The 21,984-nt window shown below is 49.8% G+C and overlaps 9 protein-coding genes across 9 annotated transcripts; 5 read left to right on the forward strand and 4 right to left on the reverse strand.

Annotated features, from left to right (window-relative positions):
• The first annotated feature begins 1,939 nt into the window (after positions 1-1,939).
• On the forward strand, positions 1,940-3,719 carry BDV14DRAFT_175645 (uncharacterized protein). The gene is made up of 3 exons (XM_073769110.1): positions 1,940-2,035; positions 2,142-2,972; positions 3,023-3,719. The coding sequence occupies exons 2-3, from the start codon at positions 2,494-2,496 to the stop codon at positions 3,579-3,581; spliced, it is 1,038 nt and encodes a 345-aa protein (XP_073626818.1). The 5' UTR covers positions 1,940-2,035; positions 2,142-2,493; the 3' UTR covers positions 3,582-3,719.
• Positions 3,720-3,902: 183 nt separating this feature from the next.
• On the forward strand, positions 3,903-6,084 carry BDV14DRAFT_80877 (putative C6 transcription factor). The gene is made up of 3 exons (XM_073777575.1): positions 3,903-4,965; positions 5,015-5,304; positions 5,353-6,084. The coding sequence occupies exons 1-3, from the start codon at positions 4,093-4,095 to the stop codon at positions 6,041-6,043; spliced, it is 1,854 nt and encodes a 617-aa protein (XP_073626819.1). The 5' UTR covers positions 3,903-4,092; the 3' UTR covers positions 6,044-6,084.
• Positions 6,085-6,777: 693 nt separating this feature from the next.
• BDV14DRAFT_80886 (uncharacterized protein) lies at positions 6,778-8,295 on the reverse strand. Its single transcript, XM_073777576.1, has 4 exons — positions 7,914-8,295; positions 7,643-7,844; positions 6,984-7,571; positions 6,778-6,912 (listed from the first exon to the last, which is right to left on the reverse strand). Exons 1-4 carry the CDS (start codon positions 8,251-8,253, stop codon positions 6,834-6,836), a joined length of 1,209 nt encoding a protein of 402 aa, XP_073626820.1. The 5' UTR covers positions 8,254-8,295; the 3' UTR covers positions 6,778-6,833.
• A 215-nt stretch (positions 8,296-8,510) lies between these two features.
• Positions 8,511-9,587, forward strand: BDV14DRAFT_175664 (NADP-dependent oxidoreductase). Its single transcript, XM_073769111.1, has one exon. The coding sequence runs from the start codon at positions 8,576-8,578 to the stop codon at positions 9,566-9,568; it is 993 nt and encodes a 330-aa protein (XP_073626821.1). The 5' UTR covers positions 8,511-8,575; the 3' UTR covers positions 9,569-9,587.
• Positions 9,588-9,821: 234 nt separating this feature from the next.
• On the reverse strand, positions 9,822-10,516 carry BDV14DRAFT_80898 (cupin domain-containing protein). The gene is made up of 2 exons (XM_073777577.1): positions 10,317-10,516; positions 9,822-10,260 (listed from the first exon to the last, which is right to left on the reverse strand). Exons 1-2 carry the CDS (start codon positions 10,385-10,387, stop codon positions 9,894-9,896), a joined length of 438 nt encoding a protein of 145 aa, XP_073626822.1. The 5' UTR covers positions 10,388-10,516; the 3' UTR covers positions 9,822-9,893.
• An 873-nt stretch (positions 10,517-11,389) lies between these two features.
• Positions 11,390-14,586, reverse strand: BDV14DRAFT_209602 (uncharacterized protein; the record flags this gene model as incomplete). The annotated part of the gene is made up of 4 exons (XM_073775685.1): positions 11,390-13,087; positions 13,147-13,212; positions 13,263-14,031; positions 14,090-14,586. The coding sequence occupies 4 exons, from the start codon at positions 14,584-14,586 to the stop codon at positions 11,390-11,392; spliced, it is 3,030 nt and encodes a 1,009-aa protein (XP_073626823.1).
• Positions 14,587-15,342: 756 nt separating this feature from the next.
• On the forward strand, positions 15,343-17,459 carry BDV14DRAFT_209603 (glycosyl hydrolase; the record flags this gene model as incomplete). The annotated part of the gene is made up of 9 exons (XM_073775686.1): positions 15,343-15,610; positions 15,673-15,761; positions 15,835-16,189; positions 16,240-16,394; positions 16,454-16,563; positions 16,615-16,702; positions 16,759-16,870; positions 16,935-17,199; positions 17,432-17,459. 9 exons carry the CDS (start codon positions 15,343-15,345, stop codon positions 17,457-17,459), a joined length of 1,470 nt encoding a protein of 489 aa, XP_073626824.1.
• Positions 17,460-18,308: 849 nt separating this feature from the next.
• Positions 18,309-19,753, forward strand: fmaE (monooxygenase fmaE). Its single transcript, XM_073769112.1, has 4 exons — positions 18,309-18,509; positions 18,572-18,864; positions 18,932-19,026; positions 19,096-19,753. Exons 1-4 carry the CDS (start codon positions 18,429-18,431, stop codon positions 19,509-19,511), a joined length of 885 nt encoding a protein of 294 aa, XP_073626825.1. The 5' UTR covers positions 18,309-18,428; the 3' UTR covers positions 19,512-19,753.
• Positions 19,754-20,457: 704 nt separating this feature from the next.
• Positions 20,458-21,320, reverse strand: BDV14DRAFT_201350 (uncharacterized protein; the record flags this gene model as incomplete). Its single annotated transcript, XM_073773741.1, has 2 exons — positions 20,458-21,120; positions 21,168-21,320. 2 exons carry the CDS (start codon positions 21,318-21,320, stop codon positions 20,458-20,460), a joined length of 816 nt encoding a protein of 271 aa, XP_073626826.1.
• Positions 21,321-21,984: the final 664 nt, after the last annotated feature.

The raw sequence follows: 21,984 nt of genomic DNA on the forward strand, positions 1-21,984 counted from the left end.
AGCTATTGATGGTGAGTTGTCAGTGTTCAATCCTATTTTTGGCTTATAAATTCCCAACCTTTCGTCTGCGCCGCAATGTAACGTGGACAGGGGTGCGACGCCTCGACATCGCGAGAAATATTGCTCAGGCATGCTTGCTTGTTATGAAATGCAGACGCGTGGCTAGCCTTGTGCGACAATCCTGACTCCTGACTCGCTGCTAATCTGTCATTGATAGTGTAAAAATGAAGCAACTCTGCAACTGGTTGGACGCCTTGGGCTGTTTCTCGATCTTCCTTCAAACACTGGAACCCTGAATAGCCTCAGCCCCAATTGACCCATCACGACCCGCCCGTGCCACACGCGCCGGTCCACTTCCCGTGGAACGACTTTTCTAGAACTATTGATTTTGAAGCTACAAATGACAAGCTCGCCGAGGTTTCTTGTCGCATCGTCCGGGTGATAATCTCGCTTCCAAATCGATCGCACTGGCCCTCGTGGCTGTGTGACTGGGCTCCTTACGGTATCCCCTGGCTCATCGCCCCCTATTCCTTTGAAACAACGACACCCGTTTAGTCAAACGTGCGCTATCGAACACTCAAACAGACGGTCACTTGGGCAACAACAGCTTGGTACCTAAGTTTGAGACAAGATGACAAGCTTATCGGCCTAAGGGGCGATCTGCTTCTGAGTAGCCCACCTTGACGTGGTGGGTAAACCTCCTGCAGGGGCCTTCGAGACAGCAGTTGAGAGCCGCTTGAAGGAAAGGGGAGCCTCAGGGGCTACGACAGCCAACCTTCCATTTCCCCTCGGAACTTTCGCGATGTGATCCCCATGTAGACACACTGTAAAAGCACGCAAGACTAGTGATTTCAGTAGCCCATCTTCATCAAGTCTGCCCTTGTGAATAGGAAGCCAATAGACAACAGGTCCGAAACAAGCTTACGAAGCCAGGCTTCCTGCTGTTTTCCAGAACATGGTCTCGGAGACTTAGCGGAGAGTTAGTGGGCATCTTGATGCTGAATCGGCCCGCCCAAGATCGACCAGTCTCCTAGAGCCGTAATCAACACAATTGCGCTTAGGTGAGTCTGATGCCCTCGCGTGGGATCGGTGACTTGGCGATGGTAGCGCCTTGTCTCCTGTCGGAGTGATCTTTCTAGCGACCTTCACGAAGCTGATTGCAGTCTCCTATGTTGAGCTTTCAACCTTAAGGGATGAACAAACTTGGGTGACCCGGGTCCTGGTTGAAGTATGCCGTCCATGCGGCGTCGTTGGCCACCTGGGACTATAACCACCTGGCAGCTGCAGAGGGCCTGATAGCAGTGGAACTTGTTATCGCGCATAATGCTTTGCTATCGATAGATGTATATAGCATATCAAAACCCACCCTGCGACGACTGCATCGTCCACTAGAAGGTCATTGCCTGTACAGCTCTTGTGAGCCACCCTTATCTGATGCTCATACGCCGACAGCACTAGACTATCGGGCTATGGAACAATTGTGAGCCGAAATTGTATCTGCCCAAGCAAAGAATTGCGCAGCGACTACTCGATGTCCCAGAAGGAGCAATAGAGCACGTGGGAGTCGGTGACGGGGGGCGCTCCCTTCTCAAGCTACGTTCTGGCGCACAACCCTTCCTCTTGGCTTTCTTCCAATTTTGTTCGGACTTCCGCTTGAGAAGTTCCTGGTTGAGGAAAGTAGAATATCGCTTACGATGTTGCTGGTTTAGCTTCCGAGCTGGTGATGTATTACTGAGCTTCTCTTCTCATATTTTCCCAGGGTCCCAAGATACCCATCAGGCTCCCCCATAACAGTCCGATCGACAAAGAGACATCACCCCGCATCAGAACCTTGGTTGACCTCTTTTAGAAACAATTATGCCCCGACATAGCCACAATGAGGGGAGATCCTTCTTGCTGTCTCCTTCTTTTCATATCTTGGCGACAACGTCGTCATCCACACCTCCAAAGTTGTACGGGATTTGAGAAGGCCCAATCGATCGCAGACGGACCCCTCGCATACCGCTGCCTGACACCAGGCGTATTTTACCTCCCTGTACGTCCAAATTGGAATCCAAGTTTCTTACCCCAAAGCCCATCTTGCCAAGGACGAAGGATGTCAAGGTTACGCAAGTGACGTGGGCTTACAGATCAACCAACAGAAAGCATCACCTAGACAAAGGCACATCTGAGAACGCGTTTCATCCAAGGTCTTGACATCTGCATCAGCCATTCATATCGAAGCCGAGGCTTTACTGTTGTGGCGGGGAGCGCATCGCGGTCCTACATGTACACTTCATGTACGATTGTTTGCTGGAACCATTCAATCAAAGGACATTGTTTTGCATGCGGTATTTCTGCTGCCTAACCAAGACACAATGTTCTCAATTGGGCTGATGGCTCAAGTTTGGGGCGGGTTTGTGCTATAAGAATGTCTCGAAACCATCGGACCCACTGCATCAGCAACCGGTCATCTCCACAACTAAATCTACCTGACGAGATATACATACCAACATGCCCTCCTCAAGCGTCACAGTCGGCTGGACCTTTGCAAACTGGGGCACCGCCCCTGCAACATATATCTCATCCCGTTGCACCCCCAGTCCGGCAATCTACTACGCGGAGACCGAGGACCCCGACCTCCCTGAAGAATTCGTCTCGTGCCCTGCAACCACCTACGACTCGTGCTTTCCCGAGCCGACAAACGCGGACCTCATCGATGACTACCTGAACAATCAGCGGAACATCCCCTACTGGTCTCCTGGTGTGAATTGTCCCTCTGGATGGGAGTCTGTTGGTGCTGCTTCTCGGTCTGGTACAGCGGACCCAGAATCCACGGGGATCTTCACCGTCAATGCACTCTCAGATGACCCATTCGATATCTTTGATAACCTCCCTGACGCTATTGAGGATAATATACGGGCGTTAGGATACCACGATGCTCTCGCCGCATTGCTCGAGCCTAGCGAAACCGCAATTGCCTGCTGTCCGAGGTACACCCTACTCCAACCCAACAAGCCCACCTATTAATTATTGCAACCAGTTCCATGACAGTCGGCCGCAACGGCATCTGCTACTCGACTCTCCCCTCCCAATCCATCTCCACAGCCTGCGACGCCGCGTTCGCGACCATAAACAGCAACGTCGACCTCACAAGCACAACATTCGTCTGGCAAGGTTCCACCCGAACAGGCTGGTACCCAACCTCTACCATTCCCCGAACGCCAACGCGCACAGCAACACATACAATCGACGACGATGACCGGCGCGAACTTGTTGCAGCCACTCAATTGGGTCCCATCTACCTTGTCCATCGACCAGGCGATGAGGATAATTCTGGGAATAATGGTACGAACACAAGTTCTACTACTACCTCTACCTCTACCTCTAGCGATGAGACGTCTACTGCGACAGAGACGGGGTCTAATTCGGACTCTACTTCAGGTTCGGGTAACGGGACTTCGGACTCGGAGAGTGCGGATGAGACGGGGGCTGCGTCGAGGCTGTTGTTGGGACAGTGGGGCGATTGGGCGGCTGTTAAGGGAATGCTAGGGGTTTTGGTAATGTCGTTGGTGGCTGGGATGGGGTTGGTTATGTGGTAGGTGTAGCGTTTGGGTTCCTGGCAGCAGTCCTTCTCAACGTTTCGGTAGGTAATCATGTTTGCGACATATATATAACCGCAAGCACCAGCTCATATTCAAGGTCACCAAAATTCAACATAATTGGATATAACAATCTCTATGCAATCAATTTGAATAATCTTCTGCATCGCACTATACCATAGTATGTTATTATAGTCCCTTATACTATATACTACTACTCGGCCGACAGCCCTATACAGCAGGTGGAACCACAGCAGAATGACGCGATCGAAAGGGCCCTGCATTGACCCACCATGACTCTAAGATCGTATTCCTAGTTCTTCTTAGTTCTTACATTCATTCAGCTGCTAGATATAAGAAAAGGAACCTCGTATTCAGCTCTGCCCGGGTGTTCGGCATCACCTGCAAGCAAACCCAAGCCAAGCCACAGCATTTTCAAATCCCGAACCCCTCGCTTTGTCCAACCTCAGCTGAGATCCTCAACACCTCACTACGTTCACATTCAAGACCAATGAACAACAAAACGCCATCAAACCGGCGAGTCTCCCTCGCTTGCGTACCCTGCCGCTCAAAGCATCTCCGCTGCGATGCGACAAGTCCGATCTGCGCCCGATGTCGCGATGAGGGGCTACAGTGCACGTATATGAAGTCGCGGCGTGGAGGGCGGCGAACGAGACCGTTGCAGGGGGTATCGAATACTTCTCATCCGGAACAAATTCCACTGCCTTCTTTCCCTGATTCTCTACGCTCTTCAACATCTCAATCCGCCTCAGACGACGACAGGAGCACGTCGGAGCCATCGAGCGCCAGTGTCCCGCTCAGCGACGCCACTGAGTCATCGCTATACGAGCATTTCGTTGCAGAATACTACACTTCATTCCATGCTGCGCATCCATGTGCATTACCGAAATGGGCATTGAAGCAGAGACTTATGAGCGATGAAAAGGGTCTTGAGACGCTGATTGCTGTTATTCGGTATATCGGGGCGATATACGCGCGGTCGGATCTATCCGAGGCTCTCAAGAGCGAGGCCGAGAGGGCTGTCTCGAGTATAGGGGGTACCACTAAAACGAATGGATTCGATGTTCAAGCCGTTTTGCTTCTTTCTATCGCTACATACTGGGAAAATGAACCGGATAAGGCACTTCGATTTCTCGACAAGGCGATTGCTTTGGCTTTGGAGTTGGGTATGCAGAAGCAGGAGTATGCCTATGCGACTGGGAGCGGCGATACCCTGCTGGAAGAGTGCTGGCGGCGGACATGGTGGCAGGTCTATATGACAGATGCGCATATCGCGGGCAGTACGAGCACGTTTCCGTTCAAGACGAGCGGGCTGGAGATGAGTGCCGATTTACCGTGTGATGAGGCGGCTTATGAGTGCGGCGTATGTTCTATCCTGCAATTCGATTTCTTCACAGGTCTAATGATGATAGGATATCCCCCGACCACGAACCCTAGCAGACTACGACATGCGCGAATTCCTCGACGACGAAGACCGAACGTTCTCCTCCTTCGCTGAACTCGTCGGCCTCACCCGCGGTCTGGATATAGCCTTGATGTCTCGACAAGAAATGACCATCGCTAACGCACCCTGGATAAGCGGGAATACCGACGCCACAGTAACAGCATGGCGATCTCTTCTACATCCCTCAAAGAAGAACCTCGTTCGCGAGGACGGGACTGTGGACGAGCTTTTGTTCAAGGCGAATATGCTTATTCAGACGTACGTGCCTAATCCAACCCCCCCAGAATACTGCTAATAAAGCGATAGCTACGTCGTCGACCTCCACCGCCAACAATCCTCCCTCTCCTATAGCCCAATAGAAGCAATAGCGCACTGCTCACCCCCTCCCCCACCCGAGTCATTACGGGGCTGCAACAGTCCCTCCTGCAAAACTCACACAGCCAAAGTCCTGCGCGCAATCGACGAATTCAACGAGTTACTCACCCTACCAACGAACATAAAAACGCATACGCCTTTTATAATCTGCATGATTTCGAACCTTGTTATTGCGCACTTGGCGGCTTGTCGGTTTTATTATAAAGGCGCTGAGTTGAAGATGGCGAGGGAACGGGTGAGATTGAGTATGGGGAGTTTGAAGGTTTTGGGGGAGGTTTGGAGTATGGGACGCAGGACTTATCGGGAGGTTGGGGTTATTGCGAGGGATATATTGGGTTTGAAGGGACAAGCAAATGGAATGCAGAAGGATGGATCTGCTTCGACGCCAGAGGTACATTTGGGACGTATGGAGGCGGCACCAGGGGCATCAACGTCGACATCGACATCCATACCACACCTGCCTCCACCATCTCAGACCATGTCCGACGTCCAGTACCCGGATATCCCAGACGTCTCAATGTTCTATGACCCGCCCTCCCTTGCAGAATTTCAGCTGCTTGATACGAACTTTGATTTTTGCGGGTTGTGGGATATGAATGTCCCTTCTATGGCTGTTGTATAATGAATCTAGCAAATTTGGGCGTATCTAATCTCTACTTACTCTACCAAGAAAAAATACAACCAAGCGGCCGGTGACATGTATTTATCGAGCAAGACGACTCAATGCATCCTTATCAAAAGCTTCAACCTCCCTTTCCCACCCCGAAGGACCCATGAACCTCTTCAGATCCATCTCATATTCCCTCTCCAAGCTCAACCCAGGCTGCGGAGTATGCGTATAATTAAACCGCCCACCATCTGAATACCGATTATCGGAACCACAGCGGAAGTCCAGAGTTGGAAATGTCAAGATTTCTGCCTTGCCAGTGTGATTATTCACCACTTCTACTTTGAGAGAGGAGTCCCGACTCATCAGGATAGATATATCGAGTAATAGCGGATTCGTTGTATCTTCACAGGGCGTGGCGATATCGAATTGCCCAAGAAGGACATCCTGAGCTAAGACATCATGGACATACTCCTCCCCCAATTCCAGCCTATGATAATAATCCAAACTGGGAATATCTCTCAAAAAAACCTGAACCATCGTCCTATCCCCACCCTCTCTCGAACCGGCACAGCTCGATCTCGCGCGGAAGGTCTGCCTTGCGTAAGCGGGGAGACGATAACACCCTTTCAGAACCTCAACAACCCCATCGACCGTCCCTATGCCGATGGGAGGACGATAATGGTCACATGAACAAGGTACCCAACCTGCTATTTCATCGTCTTGAAGGCTGTAAGCAAGCAATGCCGCGGCATGAACGGGCGCGAGTTTGAGGGAGGCGCTGTTTGCGACATTGATGTTTTCGTTAAACTTGGATTGGAACCAGGGGATCCAGTACCGCTGGATACTTTTGAATTGGATTGTAGGTGGCATGAAGATTAGGTCTGTTATGTTTTCCAGCGTCAGATCAGCCATTTTAACAGCGGCTAGGATGGAGTCCATGGTAATATCTTGCAATCGTGATTCAATAGTTGTCAGAACGTCCCCCTTCCATACAGACGACTGTTCCCAGTCAAAGCTCTCATCGAGGAGTTTTTCGATATGAAATCCCTCGACGTTGTTCCGTTTAATGCGTGCTCGGTACGTTGATAACGTATCAATCATGCCGTTATCTATTTCGATGATTTTAATCGTGAGGGTTTGGAAGTCCGGATCGAGATTGTAGAGTAGAACGTATCGCTCGCTTTCATGCGAGAGGTCATCTACACCTAATGCGCGGAGGGTCATGCTTGTTTCCTGGGCGTGCCGGACTATAGGCATATCAATGCTCTCACCCGCACGCTCAAGTTGAGCGGTTGTTGTTTCGTCGTAAGGGAATGGGGATGCAATTACAGCACCGAACGTTCCGGGCCCGTTATGTGAGATTGCGATATCGTGGAGTTGAGACAGTAGAGGGGTGAATATTTCTTCGGGTGTGAGGGAGTGGCATGTTTCGTTGTAGTCGACTTGCAGGGTTTGTTCGCCGTCTTGGATTGTGTAGCTGTGGATATACTCTGGCAAAGGTATTCTTGGATTGTTGGCGCTGTCATCAGCTAGATACGCTCTAGAAAAAAAAAAAAATTCAGAATGGCTTTTTGGATAGGGTAGGGTGCTATGTTTGGCGGAGAGAGGTACTTCGTATCCAGCAACGCCCTGAACAGATTCAATCCTCCATGCCCCCGCGCTGCCTCGCCCGCGATAAGGCCTGTCTCGGTAGCTACAACATAAGATGGGATATGACCATTCCTGGATTTAGCCGTAAGGATATCAACCGGCCCACCTGGACCCCGCACGACACCGATGCGCGATTCTGACGAACCGAGATGGATCCCGACAACTGGAGCCTTGATCAGTATCCGTCTGAGGAACTCATTCATTTAAAGAGAATGAAGGATGTGGGTATTACATCTTTGATCTGCTTCGCAAGGCAGGTCAGCGCATGTATTTGCTTGAGCCCATGAAGCGAAGAGTAAGAAGACGAGGAGACAGAGTGATGCAAAGCCGAAAGTCGTCGCACCGTTCCTCCGCTTGCATCGGGGACTGCGCCTATTTCGTCGGAGTAAGGCGACCCTGGACATATTTGCTTGCTGAGATATAAATGTAGAGGTCGTTTGCCATATTTGAGTGAAGCGTTTGCGTTCTGTTGAGTAATGTGAGGTCTGTGTGAGGTGGTCTATCTGGCATCTTCGAGCAAGAGGACAGATTTGCTGAAGCTGTACCCAGCACCACTTACTGACAGGTTCCATTGTTTGACTCTTGAAGCTTCCAGATTGTCCCGTAAGACATATCAAAGTCGGTGTTGACAATCTGGCCTTACGAAGTGAGTCAAAAGTTGTCCAGGGCAGGATAGCCGAATCAACCTTAATCTGGTTAGCGCGTGGCGTTTTAGTTGGCCTTCTCGTTGGCTGGTCAATAGCCTATCCACGCCCGTCTATAGCCTACCTAGCCTCAGGCTATAGCAAACCTATCCGGCAATGAACATCACCAAGTGGTTCATTATATAGCGCCGAAGGCAGTCCCGGAATAAGGCAATCCATATCTTTACGAGACCAATCCCCCCCCACTAAAATGACATCCACTATCCCACCAACAATGCGCGCCATAGTCCAACCAGACCCCCACTCAACAGACCTAATCCTAACAACCGTGCCAACTCCAACACCCGAACCAAACACCACTGAGCACCTAATAAAAGTGCAAGCCATCTCCCCATGTAATGGGGAACTCCTCTGGCCACCGCACTTCCCACCCTCCCAGACCAGGACATTCATACCGTGCCCTGATTTCGCGGGGACTGTCGTTTCGGCACCGGATGATTCACCGTTTCAACCGGAAAGTGAAGTGTATACGCGCGCGAATTATCTCCGGAATGGCGCGGGGAGCGAATACACCCTCGCCACAACGGACGAACTCGCCCTGTGTCCTAAGGGATTATCCTGGGCTGAGAGGGCCGCGATCCCGTTATCATCATTGACGGCTTGGCAAGCTCTTTTCGTTCATTGTGAGATTGGAGGTATAGACAGTGGAAATTGGAAGAAGAAGAAAGTCCTCGTTACTGGGGCTAGTGGTGGTGTTGGTGCTTGGGTTGTACAGCTTGCGAAACTTGTGGGTGCGAAGGTAATTGGGACCTGTGGGGGTGATAACGTTGGGTTTGTTAAAGGTTTAGGGTGCGAGGAGGTTCTTGATTACCGGGCCACAGATATGAAGACCTGGGCGGAAGGTCTAGAAGAGAGAGTTGATGTTGTTATTGATTGCGTTGGAAAGAAGTCGCTAGCTGATGCATGGTGGGCTGTTAAAGATGGAGGGCTTATGCTGAGTATTTTCCAGTCACCGAATACTGCACGTCCCGACGAATGCGAGGTGAAAGATGTCAAGGATATCTTCTTCATAATGGAACCGAATGGAGAGCATCTGGCGGCTATTACGAAGCTCGTGGAGGAGGGCAAGTGTCGCGGGTTTGTTGATAGTGTCTACCCGCTGGAGAAGTTTGAGGAGGCGTTCGAGAAAGTTGGAACTGGGCATGCTAAGGGGAAGGTTGTAGTTGAGCTTTCTACTCGATGAGACCCTTGCGATAATGCGAATAAATTTCTTGTATACCTGTTACATTTTATCTCTTGTTCTAACTGTATCGCGCGGATGGAATATGGTGCTCATTATTACAATCGCCATAGCAAACAATGATTTTCGAAGTGGTCAAACAAATGATATCGACGATAATAGCGCCCGCCGAATGCATGGCGCGGTGAGTAGAGAATAAACCGGTCAATAGCATGGACAGAACAAAACATTCAGTGCTCTGCAGAATGATCTTCATATTCGTATCTAGGTTGGAAGACAATACCAATCCATGAAAGTATTATCTAGCTTCCAAGTGTATGTAGAGGTCTCAATCAAAGCCCCTCTCAGCATCCAACACAAAAATATTCTGATAGCCATCCTTAACAACCTCATCGTCAACAACTAAAACAGCCGTAAACGCCGCCTTCTCGCCCGTATTATTCTCGCTTCGCACATGATGACACCCAGGCCCCTCATAAAAGCACTCACCCTGCTTCGTAAGGATCGGATCGTCGTCGTTCATCTGGTTCAGCACTGTACCCTCCGTCACGACGGCGACGATAGCAGCCCCACCGTGCGTGTGAGGAGGCGAAGCGGAGTTTGGATCCATGAAAATGCGGCCGACGATGATCTGTTTGCCGGGGATGTTGGGTGGGTGGTAGATTTTGGTGATTTCGAAGGTTTCGCGGGGGCGGCTGGTAGGGCACCATATAGTTAGAGGCAATCCTTATGAAATTGAAAACTAACATACCCTACCACTTGGTAGGTATCGCCTGACTTGACAACCTTAATGTCAGAGGCTGGGATCTTGATGTTTGACATTTTCGTTGGGAGCTTTTGCTTCTTCCGAGTGACTCGACGACTTCTCTTGGGTGGTAGGTTTGGTGGTGTCGATGCAGACTAATTGCTGAGAAGCTGTCTGCTAGATCGTTCCACGGTGAATAAATAGACATCATACAGGTAAATACAGAACGGAACCAGTTCCGAAAAGGCTATCGACCTCGTAAGCTGACTCTATTTACATGGTTCGCGACAGGGGCCATGGAAACCCGGATACCCGGCGGGTATTGAGCGAAAACATAGCAGATCGGGCAACCAGCATCTGTAACCTAAGGTCCGGCAGGTGTTTTGACATTCCTCTGACCGTCCTCAATGGTAGTGCAAATGGACCTATTCAGCGATATTGTACGTTTGGCGACCAAGTGGGTGGACGCACCAGAGATTGTCTTCAGGAGCCTCAACTTAGGGTTGGGATTGATCACAATGACTAGCAATTCAGCATGCCCGACCGGCAGAACCTACCAACCGAATAACCGTTCTTCCATCCCTAAATAGGTATTTCGCTTAGGGAGCCTCTATCAGATGTATCTACTACTCCGAGTCATGAAGGAGCAAGGTGTTGATCGCACCTGCCGTTTTACCGATGAGATGGAGGACAATTTTTCGGAAAGAACGATGGGTCTCGATGTGCGTCACAAAGGAAGTAACAGCAGCGTAGGTGCCTGTTATTGGCCTTTTGTTTATTTTCTACGAGTCCCATGTATAAGCCTTTGGGTCTTTGTTTTGCCTTGTAAAATGTACCTCTTTTATAATGGCAACATGAACATATTCATAGAATCTCTATTGAATGGACTGGGTTCTTCCACGATTGCTAAGAGCGAGTGTGTCTCGGCCCTACTGTCGGACTTTGACTCAGTACTTCAACCTTGCGTAAGGAATCGGATTTTCTCAAGATAGATAGGACAGGCGCTATATATCTACTACTCTTTGCATGTAGCGCACTCGTTCAAATGTATCAATCCTTGATAATATCTACCCGCATATTTAATCCTTGTCGACATCCCCAGTGATAATAACCTCCGGAGGCCCAAGATAACTATCCAGCTGCCCATCCAACGAAAGCACAATCTTCTCCAGGTACACCTCCGGTGAATTAACCTTCCACTGCAGCGTATGCACTCCCGCATCAAGTTCCTTCAACGGCACATCTCGCTTCCAAACATTATCTGCCACCTCGTCAGCCCACCCAGGAGGTGTATCGCCCGCCTCATCCGGGTCTCCCAGGACTCGCGTGAAATTCGCACTTTGGTCATCGACGGTCAGCGAGAATTCCATAGGCAGATCTGGATCTGTATCGATCGCACTGTTGATGTATACCGTTGCGTTAAACCGGTCTGTCGAATTGAACAGATAAATTTCGTACTCGACCCAGGCGGATTTTGCCGCATCCGGGAATTCTCTGGATGCCGTATAGGGGCGAAGAGCAATTGAGCCTGAGCGGGATCTTGAACCAAGATTCTCTATTTGCTTGAATGATATTTCGTCGTCTTCTTCAGCAGCTGGTGAACGTTGGTAGTGGGGGCCTTCGATTGAGATGAAACCCGCTGATTCTGGGAACCCGATGAATCCGTCCGGGACGCGGATATTGCGAATGGGGATGTGAATGAAATCGAAGTATGGAGGGGAGGGGTCCCACTCAACACGTAAGGACACAGTGTCTTTGTAATCCACAGGCACAGCATTCCAGTCGATAGAGACTTCAAGGCGTTCTTCTGGGTGGTTTTTCGAGAGAATGCCAGTTTTCTTGGTAATATGAACCCACGGATAAGGAACCTCAATTCTCCAATGAACTTCCTTGCGATGATCACCACGATGAAATAGCTCAACCAATCTCGTCGCCTCGCCATGAGGATCCATGGCCGGGAGACCAGCAGAGAACCCCTCATCAGTAGGGAGAGAAGGGTTTATCGACGCACAGATCCGACCCTGACGATACGCACTAAGCGACTGCTCAACATAAACCCCCAAATTCCCAAACGCATAATCAAAGTCCTGCCTGAGCTGGACATATGACAGATTCGCAAGGACATCGCGCGACGAAGGCCGCCAGTCTGCAATGCCCATATCGAATTTTGGCATCGACATTATACCTTCCCATTTCCCGTCTCCGAGTGCATCGTATTCTTTTGTTAGATCGTAGTCGTCTTCGAAGTATTCTAGAACTTGATTCGCCACAGTGTTCGCGGAATTGCGGCTTTCAAAGCTGTATTGGCGGTTTCTGCCTTGGCCTAGGATTGTTTGGAAGTAGTTGTATCCGGCTAATGCTGGGTATGTAAGGAAGTGGTATGAGGCGTCGCGGCGTTCGGAGGGTAACGCATCTTGTATCTCTTGCACTGCTTCTGCAAGCTGTCTCCAGTCATTAAGAATACGCTCAGCCTCGCGAAAGTTGAGGATTGAATATGTCGTCGGCTCTATCAATTCGAATTTTCGAAGACCTACTAGCCGGCTGTACTCCAGTAGGGCACTTGCGATTGGCTCTGCATGTTCCTGTCCAAAGTCTCTTGTAGCGAGTGCCTCGAGATAGAAAAGGATATTATCGAAATCGAGACGAGAAACATTCCAAGCTAGGTCCATGGCGAGTGAGAGGGGTATCTCCACGGGCTTTATATCGCCGACATTGATGACCCATATCCTGTCGGCTCCACGCTCATGAGCTTGCGAGAGCTCCTTGTAGATTTTTGGCTGTCGGAATAGGTTTTAGCCGATATTGCTTGAGGGTCTCGGAATTGACTGCAACTCACTAGATTGTTAGTGTTTTGCCATTTCCAGCTCTTTGGTCGGCCGACGTAGTCAAAGTGGTAAAAGAGCTATCCCATCTATTAGCTGGGCAGAAGCTCCGTAGAGAGTGGAAACTCACGCCGATCCCCCCAGCTCTCCTCCGCTCCTCCTCTGTAGGAAGCCGCTGAACATTCTCCCAATTATCATCCGTGAAAATCAACGTCACATCATCAGGCGGCACCAAACCAGCAGCATAATAAGTCATAACCTCCTTATAAACCGTCCACGCCTGCAACGTCGTCTGATTTCCGTGATACTTTTCCAGTAATCCCCGCTGTACATCAAAGATCTCTTTCAGCGTCTCAATCGGATCATCCGCCTTGATAGGACTATCATTCTCACCGCGCATGCCAATGGTAAAGTACGTCTCGTTCCGTGCAGCGCGCTGAACACCCTCCTCCATGAATTTAATTACACCCCCCTTATTGCTATCCCAGTTCCACGACTCCCCATCAAGGTAAATCTTCTGCTCGTTCCCGGCGCGCTGCATGGGCTCAGCATGGCTCGTCGAGATCACAATCCCATAATCATCGGCTAACTGCTGGCTGCGCGGATCATCCATGAAGAATATTCGGCCAGGGGCCGGAATTGTAGATCCCCACATAGCTGGCCATAGGAAGTTCGCTTTCAGTCTGATGAGTAGGTCAAACACGTGCCTGTAAAATTCAGCGTTAAAGGCGTAGTCGGCTCCATCTCCGTGATTCGCCCACCAGCTTGTTAGCGCAGGTGCTTCGTCGTTGATGAACATGCCTCTGTATTTCACGCTTGGTTCCCCTTCAGTTGTGGTTTTGTTGAGGATATAGACATGCTCGTGTTTTGTTGGTGGGACGTCGGCCCAGAAATGAAGTCTTATACTTGTTAGCATCTGGGGGACAGATAATCCAGGGAATTAATAAGAGAAGTGACTCACGGGATTTTCCAGCCTGCTCAGAGAGTGTATAGACCCCATACATGGTCCCGCGCTTATCACTCCCGACAATGACCAAAGCATGTTCAATCCCAGGAAACGGGTTGGCAACGAGCGTTGTGCGGAATGTCTCCCATTTGCCGCGAATATCTTCATTATTCACCTTTCCACTGCGTTCAAGTTCAGCTACCAGTGGCGAGTCCACGGTAGCCGCAATTATAACGAAGTCGTAAGTCGAATTGTCTGCATAACGGCCATCATTCGTCTGAGTCAACTCGATAACGGTAGGCTTTACACCCGTTACCTCTTCCAGGTCTGAGGATAAACTGTCTGTGGCAATCATTACACCGACGGGGTCACTTGGGTCGCGCAGGATTGGCGCGCTGCCGAGTTCAATTGTTCCAGGTGTTGCCTCGAACGTGACTATCGCCTCCTCCAGCAGGGCGAGGGCTGGGAGACAGATTGTGAGAAACCACAGAGGGTAGAGGAATAGCATCTTGTCTTCACAGCTGGGTGTATATCTCTAGAGCCCTAACGACGTCCGTGTGTTCCCTGATATAGATTTTCAACTCCTCCCTAAGTATGATGCGAGGGCTCCGCGACAGGACAGCGTTTTAGGTTCCTGTCTACAGAGATATCACAGAGTTAATAGACACTGGGTAAAGCGCTATATCAGGGACTTTTATGATTCGCGGAAAATACCCCAGCATCCAAGATTTGAACTCATTTGTTAACCACCCCGCTTAGCTAATCGGTCTATGGCCGGAATCCTGCATCAACCAGTAAGATATCTTGGATATTGTACAATATCTTGACATCCATTACCCCGGACCTTGATCACGGACCTTGATCAACTCGCCAAGCTTCTGGGGTAGGTGAGCTTCTCGCAATATTCGGGGTACGGTCACCCGAATGCCCTTGGCTGTCGGGTATAATCATGTATCGGCTACTGAAGCTTGTCACAACATGGCAGATTATACTGTCGGTTACTGAATTTGATTACTTGGCTGCTTGAGTTCGCCGACTCCTGTCCCGATATCATATCATTGAGAGGTTTGGGGCTTCTCACCGGGCCATACTCCACCGAGCAGTAGGCGTGATTGCGCGACGTCAATGTCTAGAGCGCATGTTCAGATAAACGAAGGAAAAAAGTTATAAGACCCCGGCTGGGTACGTACCATAGTTTCCAAACAACCTGGTTCATCTTAGATCTGGGGTCCCTACAGATATACACCCTCGACCTTGTACCACCATGCTCTCGCTCAAATCAGCTATAACGTTCCTCACCCTCGCTGCCTCCACCCAGGTCTCCGCAAAATGGATCATTCCCGGCGCCCGCTGGGTCGATACAGAGGGTAATCTCTTTAATGCGCACGCAGGAGGCCTCTACGTGGACCGCGACTCTGGCCAATTTTTCTGGTTCGGTGAGTACAAAGTTGAGGGGCAGGTTGAGGGGGGCGGTATATCGGTATATAGCTCGGATGACCTTGCGAATTGGAAGTCCCATGGGTTGGCATTGGGTGAGTACATTGGTTTTGAACTTGGATTATTGTGTGGAGTGGTATGGTTAACATTATGATAGAGCCAATAGAGGGCCACAAGTATATATCAAATCATAACCGGATCCAGCGCTCAAAGGTTATTTATAGTGAGGAAACGGGGCAGTACCATGTAAATTCAAGTCCTAGTTAATGCCTACCTACTCAAGGCTACCGACCACTTACTCTCAACACTGGGAATACAGATGTGGTGGCACGCCGACGACAACAGCTACTCCTGGCTCCTGCAAGGCCTCGCAACATCAGATACAATTGCAGGCCCATACACTTTCATATCCGCGACCTCGCCACTAGGAAACTGGTCTCAAGACTTCGGCGCGTTTACAGATTACAAAACAGGGAACTCATACGCTCTCTACTCAAACGGCGACAGTGTCGAAGGGCGCGACGTCTACGTGAGCAAATTCAACGATAATCTCACGGCCGTAGAAGAGGTCACGTATCGGTTCCCGAAATACGACCTTGAGGCGCCGACAATCTTACAGACCGGGAAGAGCTATTATGCGCTTTTGAGCCATAAGACGGGGTATCGGCCGAATAGTTCGTTCGCATGACCTATATATAATGATAAGGCTAATGGTGCTCCATAGATGTCGTTGCGATGCGAGCAGATTCCCTAGAGGGCCCGTGGTCTCAACCGTTTTTCGTTTCGCCTGCGCATAAGCGGACATTCAGCACGCAGTCTGGCTTTTCGTGGCGGATTGAGGGGAGTCAGAAGACTACGTACCTTTACATGGCTGACCAGGTCCAAGTCTTGAATCCTTGAGGTTGTGAAGTACAAAGACTGATAATATCTTGAATTAGTGGGACCTGAATACCCTCTGGGAAAGCCGCAACGTCTGGCTCCCAATCGAGATTGACGATGAGGAAGGAAGCCTGAAGGTCTTGTGGCATGATATTTACGACCTCAACGTGTGAGTTTGTCATTTTGAGCTGGAGGACCCAACGATTGACGCGAAAGCTAGAAAAACGGGAGAGTGGAAGCCCATTAAGGGACGAGCATACATCTCCAAACACGCCTCGCTTGCTGGTGACGCCAATTTGCAGGAAGCTGTATGTTCTTTCCTCCTGACACAGTCAGTCAAAAAGGAATCACTTACATACGGTAGACCTTCGCAAGCGGAAACAGAATCGCAACGGGAATCTACGGCAACGACAGCACAATCACCTTCACCGTAGAAGGCCAAGGCATCGAGCAATGGGTCTCCTTCTACCACCAAAGTAAACCCCAATAACCAAACACCCCCCACAATATTCAACAACCCACTAACAAAATACACCCCAGACATCGACGACATGGGCTTTGGCGACCAACCACAAGGCCAACCAGACCGAATAAACGGCACATGGCAACTGCGGCGGATAAGCAGTGTCATTGTAAACGGTGATACCGAAAACGTGCACACTCTATACCAGAAGGATACACATAAGGGGATTATTCTATCCACACCTCTTCTTCTTCCGCTGCAGAAGGGGGAGAATACTATTACGATTGGCGGGTTGTGGAATGGGTTTGATTACAAGGGGGCGGATCTTGATCGGATTGTTGTGTATCAGCCTGAGGGGAGGGGGAAGGGGGAGGGGCAAGGGTCGGTTTTTGAAGGGGTGAGGAGGTGGTTTAAAGGGCAGTGAGTATCCGAGATGAATAGTTTGTTTATAAAGCCAGAACGCATACAGCCGAAGTATATATTTTGCTATCGCTGATACCTATATTACCCATTACGCAAGCCAGCTTGATGCCCTACATGTATTACGATTCGGGATTACTTATTAACGCGTTAGTCTCTTAAATGATCCCTTCTTTAACTAAGCTTTATCGGTGTGCATGACGATATTGCTTGGGCAAGACTTTTATGTCGAGGGCGCTGCCTGTCGAGGTCTTAGTGCAAAAGGTAAACAAGTTATCTTGACGTTGAACGGAAGATGGAGTGCATGTTAAGTAGTCTAGACCATGGTAAGGCGTTCGTTGGTATTCTAGATATTGGATGTGGTCTGAGTCGACGAGATATATGGGCTTTTGCTCAGAGAGCTGAGGAATGGAGACCTCTTAGTAACAGCAACCCGTCCATCAGCATTAGAACAAGGCCATACATCTTCATAAATACCACTCGTCCATCGGGGACAAAGGTGAACCAGCCCAGGTGCATGCGGTAAGGGCCATGAATGTTCAGCTCCGCAGACTGGATCAGGCCACCAGGTTGGCTGGCGGCTGAACAGGTCATACATCATTATTTAATCTTATTTCATGTTCGGTAGGCCTCAAAGATGCCAATACTCCCGCACATTAAGCTTCCAATCTCCACAACGCCATCTCCGCCTCGGACTCGGACACGGACACGGACACGGCATCGGCCCTCTCACCCCCACCACTCGATGACTCAAGCATTGCCATTCGCTGTTGATGTGAAGCACTCATAATCCAACAATTCCTATTGGCTACTTCGGGCAACATGGCTTGTCTTGTCCGTGGCGGATGAATAGGCTTGCCGGCTAATCACAGACAAGCCGTTAAATGCGGTCCGCGGAGGAATACTATGCTTGACTCACCTGTTGTTAAACCCTAGACCCGAGTTCCGATCGTTCCGTTTCCATGGAGCGGGAGCTGAAGATCATCTGTTCCTGCCCAAGTAGTGGGTATGGCGAAGGTATAAAGATGCTACACCAGCCCCACGAATTTGAAGACATCCCACAGACAAAACGCAAAAACAGCCTTCGGCTCTCGTCTACCTCCACTGAAATCCCAGAGTCCACCTACCTAACGACCTAACAAAACATAAACATGCCACCTCTTCAACCTCTTTTCGGACCCATAACGAGCTTGCCGCAGTCTCAGCTTGATAAGAAGATTTCAAGAAGAGCTGTACGTTCACATAGTCATATATCATGCGAGAAGAATTTAGCTAACCGGGCCTCACGCCACAGCTCCTCATAAACAACTTCCAGCCATCATCATTGTTCCTCCTCGCTGCATCACTGCAGGGCTTCTTAACATGGCTCTTCCCGACAGCCCTAACATTCCTACCGGCTATCGCAGTCCTCGCATATCGTTGTCTCGACGTCCTCCTCCAGATCTACGGGTTCAAGACAAACCCCGCGATGGCGGACGTCATAATCAAGAAAGTCTCGGCGCAGTTACCAGATGAAAATGGCGACTTTGGCGATAAGCCGAGCAGCGATAATATCGTTGTGGTGCTTCTCGGAGCAAAGTCAAACCAGTATGTCTCCTGAGATACTTGGATTATAAAATTATTATTAAATGCTAACAAAAAAAATCTTCGACAGCCCACTCGGCATTCTATACTCTGGCTTCGCCGAACTAGGCTCGTACCAAGATGGCATGACACAAGACCTGGAAACAAACAGGGAGGAATACGGCTGTACGTCCCCCTTCCCTCCCATTTCTCCCCCAAAGAATCCAATAAGAAAGTCCCACCAACGCAGTCTAGTCCTAACATCAACATCCTACATCTCAAACAACGACAACACCCTCAACGCCGCCAGCGCCGTAATGACAGTCTACTACTTCCGCACCAAGGCCGGTCTCGATAAGTTCGTACAGAGCCCCGCCCACCGCGCAGGCTGGGACTGGTGGAATAAGACAGTCAAGCAGCATCCTGACCTAAGTATCATGCATGAGCTCTATGAGATAAAGGCTGGGAGCTGGGAGAATGTTTATATTAATTATAAGCCGACGGGCTTGGCGACTGCTATTTTCCCGGTGGGGGGCGAGAAAAGGGAGGAGGCCGGTGAGAAGAAGTGGGTTGGGAGTATTGTTGATGCGAGTAAGGCGAACATGAAGAGTTCGAGGGCGAGACTTGGTCGGGGTCCTGGTGTTGGGCAGGGGAAGGGGGATGGGTATTAGGTAGGGTGGCGAGGAGAGTTAGGGCTAGTGGATTGGGGAATCTTAGTTTTGAAAATGTCGTTCGTCCTTCGTTCAATGATTTTGTACAAATGTCCATATGGATAGCGTGCTTTGGGGGGTGTTTGCAAATGAAATGTGTGTTTGATTACAAGCAATATATGTTCCCAGCTATGACGCTTGTTACCCCCTGGATCACGGCAGCAACCCCCTAGAACAACTTAACGGCGATATCTCTACAGACCGGAATATGCTCTTCTCTACAGACCCCGTCCAACAGCCCCTGAAGTTAAACGTGCAGTTATCATCTACCAGTAGTCATGATACATGGGCACACATAAATAACAATGTTCAGGGAATTGCGCCGCTGCAGGATGGAAAGGTTTTCAAGTTCCAACAGCTCTTAATACTAGCTCTATCAACCCGGAATACGTCCCAGGGAGTAAGGAAAGGTTTGCCTGGAACAACCAAGTTCCATGATCTTGGGGCCACGATCCGTTGCTGAACCCAACCGCATCGACGACTGTGCAGACTGTAACCCTACGGCTAGTAAGAGCTGCCGATGGCGCCGTAGCTAAATCACAATTTATTTTGCGCTAACGGTCGGCCGGCCGCTTCGCTGTTTGTTAGACAGTTGTAGAAGTAGAAACCGCACAGTGGGAGGTTTACTTCCTCCAGTATAGATGCTCACAATGGGCTTTTGATATATGGAATAGAGGTTACGAAAGGCAGGCTATCCCGGACATAAATTGTTTGATTATTACTATGATAAGTATTACAAATGTTTCGTATCAATGTTCATTAGATAGTGAAGGGAATCAGACAAAAGATCTACAGGGGTCAGGGAGAGACCCGGTTCCTTGCTCGGACACCGGTCTAAAGCCGCAATCCTGCACTGCCTAGCCAGTCAAAATGCATGTAGAAAGAATATTCCCGCGACCACCAAGAATCAAAGCTCCATCGCAAACAACAACTCCCCCTCGGGACTAGGCGGCGCCTCCTTGAACTTAGGATCAACCTTCCAAAGCACCGGACAAGGCCCAATCGCCCTCTCAAAGTGCACTACAACCTCATCCCTTAAAACCCCCTGCTCAACAAGATGTCTCAGAAACCTTGACAGAAAGAACTCATTCGGCTGCGGATACGTCATCCTAAACGCTCTCTCAAAGTTCCTCACCTGAGACTCCGTCATTTCACCGACACGCCACTTCCGGTTCCAAAAGGTATGGTTTAGGGGCATACACTCGGCTGTTTGATGCCTGTATTTGTCTGTCTCGGCCCATTCGGTGCCGATGCAGTGGTACCATGTGCAGTCTCCTTCACCCGGGTACTTGATGGGGTTCTGGAGTATGACTGCCCAGCGCGCATCGAGAGATTTTGAGACGGAGCGGTACGCGACATAGATTGTGTATGTGTCTTTTAGGGATTGGGGTCGTGGAGGGGGTGACGTTGAGGTGGACGCTGTTGAGGTAGATGAGGAGGGGAGTGAGAGGGTGTAGGACATTTGTCTGTAGGGGCGGGCTCGGGGCCGGGCTTTGCCCATGACTTTGTGCTCGGGCATGGCTTTGAAGTGCGAAAGGCACGGTTGGGCTGTGGCTAACATCTTGATAGCCTTTGGGTGAAAGCAGGGATGAACATGGTTGTTGAGCGTATATATACCTCCTCGTTGGCCATTGGGGTGCTTTTTGTTCGAGGTCTTTCATGGACATTGCTCATCATACCAGAGCAGTCAATGGGATTTGTGACCTTTGTCTTTGTCGCAGATTCGTTGAAGGATGATGTTTGCTCAAAGAACTTTGGCCGACAAGCCATTGTGTGTATTGAGATTCAAACTCCATTGTGTTCTTCATGGTTATCATAATGCGTTGTACGAGACTAACATCGAGAATCAAAGGGCGTAGGCCGGCAATATCCTCCATGAAATCCACCGTAGGAAAAGTAGGAGTAAGAACGTACCGAAATTTATAGAGCATGTCTGATAAAGTCATTGAAGTGGATAGGAGAAAGGTTGTAACTCGGCATTGTCCTTTCAAAGAACTGAACACGAACACGGTGATAGCTCCGTGGTACAGCCCAGCTAGCAATGAATATTTCGAGCTTGGTCTGACAGCAAAGCTATAGCTAGGCAGGAGCTATCAACACGGCGCGCATGAGAGACATTCCCATTACGGAGACCAGTATATGCAACTAAGTCGAAGCCGGGATTCAATCGCAAAGCGGCAGAGGAAATCATGAGTCCAAGAGCTTGGTTTCAAAGATAGCCGCTGAGTATGCGTATAGGGATTTCCGGACAGAATGCCCGTGCTTAAGTCTGGACTGGTCCAACATCCCTCAAACGACTCGGCTATCTGCACCGACCCACCAAAAGAGTATTTATCATAGCAGCGACGGGTATGCAGCGTGACCTGAAGTCATTCTGATAGGGCGAGCGTGGTAGGAAGGTTCCGAGAAGGGGCATCCGAACCACCAGTTCGTG

The sequence above is a fragment of the Aspergillus stella-maris genome (genome assembly GCF_047715825.1).
Source record: "Aspergillus stella-maris strain CBS 113639 unplaced genomic scaffold BDV14scaffold_37, whole genome shotgun sequence".
NCBI classification, from domain to species: Eukaryota; Fungi; Ascomycota; class Eurotiomycetes; order Eurotiales; family Aspergillaceae; genus Aspergillus; species Aspergillus stella-maris.

Excerpts from the sequence above, each read along its gene's own strand:
- BDV14DRAFT_175645 (XM_073769110.1), top strand. The coding sequence starts at position 2,494 with ATGCCCTCCTCAAGCGTCACAGTCGGCTGGACCTTTGCAAACTGGGGC. Across the intron at positions 2,973-3,022 it reads GCAATTGCCTGCTGTCCGAG|TTCCATGACAGTCGGCCGCA; the intron begins GTACACCCTACT and ends TATTGCAACCAG.
- BDV14DRAFT_80877 (XM_073777575.1), top strand. The coding sequence starts at position 4,093 with ATGAACAACAAAACGCCATCAAACCGGCGAGTCTCCCTCGCTTGCGTA. Across the intron at positions 4,966-5,014 it reads AGGCGGCTTATGAGTGCGGC|GATATCCCCCGACCACGAAC; the intron begins GTATGTTCTATC and ends TAATGATGATAG. Across the intron at positions 5,305-5,352 it reads GCGAATATGCTTATTCAGAC|CTACGTCGTCGACCTCCACC; the intron begins GTACGTGCCTAA and ends ATAAAGCGATAG.
- BDV14DRAFT_80886 (XM_073777576.1), bottom strand. The coding sequence starts at position 8,253 with ATGGAACCTGTCAGTAAGTGGTGCTGGGTACAGCTTCAGCAAATCTGT. Across the intron at positions 7,845-7,913 it reads TTGCGAAGCAGATCAAAGAT|TTGTCGGGATCCATCTCGGT; the intron begins GTAATACCCACA and ends TCAAGGCTCCAG. Across the intron at positions 6,913-6,983 it reads ACAACTATTGAATCACGATT|ACCTAATCTTCATGCCACCT; the intron begins GCAAGATATTAC and ends AAAACATAACAG.
- BDV14DRAFT_175664 (XM_073769111.1), top strand. The coding sequence starts at position 8,576 with ATGACATCCACTATCCCACCAACAATGCGCGCCATAGTCCAACCAGAC.
- BDV14DRAFT_80898 (XM_073777577.1), bottom strand. The coding sequence starts at position 10,387 with ATGTCAAACATCAAGATCCCAGCCTCTGACATTAAGGTTGTCAAGTCA. Across the intron at positions 10,261-10,316 it reads GATACCTACCAAGTGGTAGG|CCGCCCCCGCGAAACCTTCG; the intron begins GTATGTTAGTTT and ends GTGCCCTACCAG.
- fmaE (XM_073769112.1), top strand. The coding sequence starts at position 18,429 with ATGCCACCTCTTCAACCTCTTTTCGGACCCATAACGAGCTTGCCGCAG. Across the intron at positions 18,865-18,931 it reads CTCGGAGCAAAGTCAAACCA|CCCACTCGGCATTCTATACT; the intron begins GTATGTCTCCTG and ends AATCTTCGACAG. Across the intron at positions 19,027-19,095 it reads AAACAGGGAGGAATACGGCT|TCCTAACATCAACATCCTAC; the intron begins GTACGTCCCCCT and ends AACGCAGTCTAG.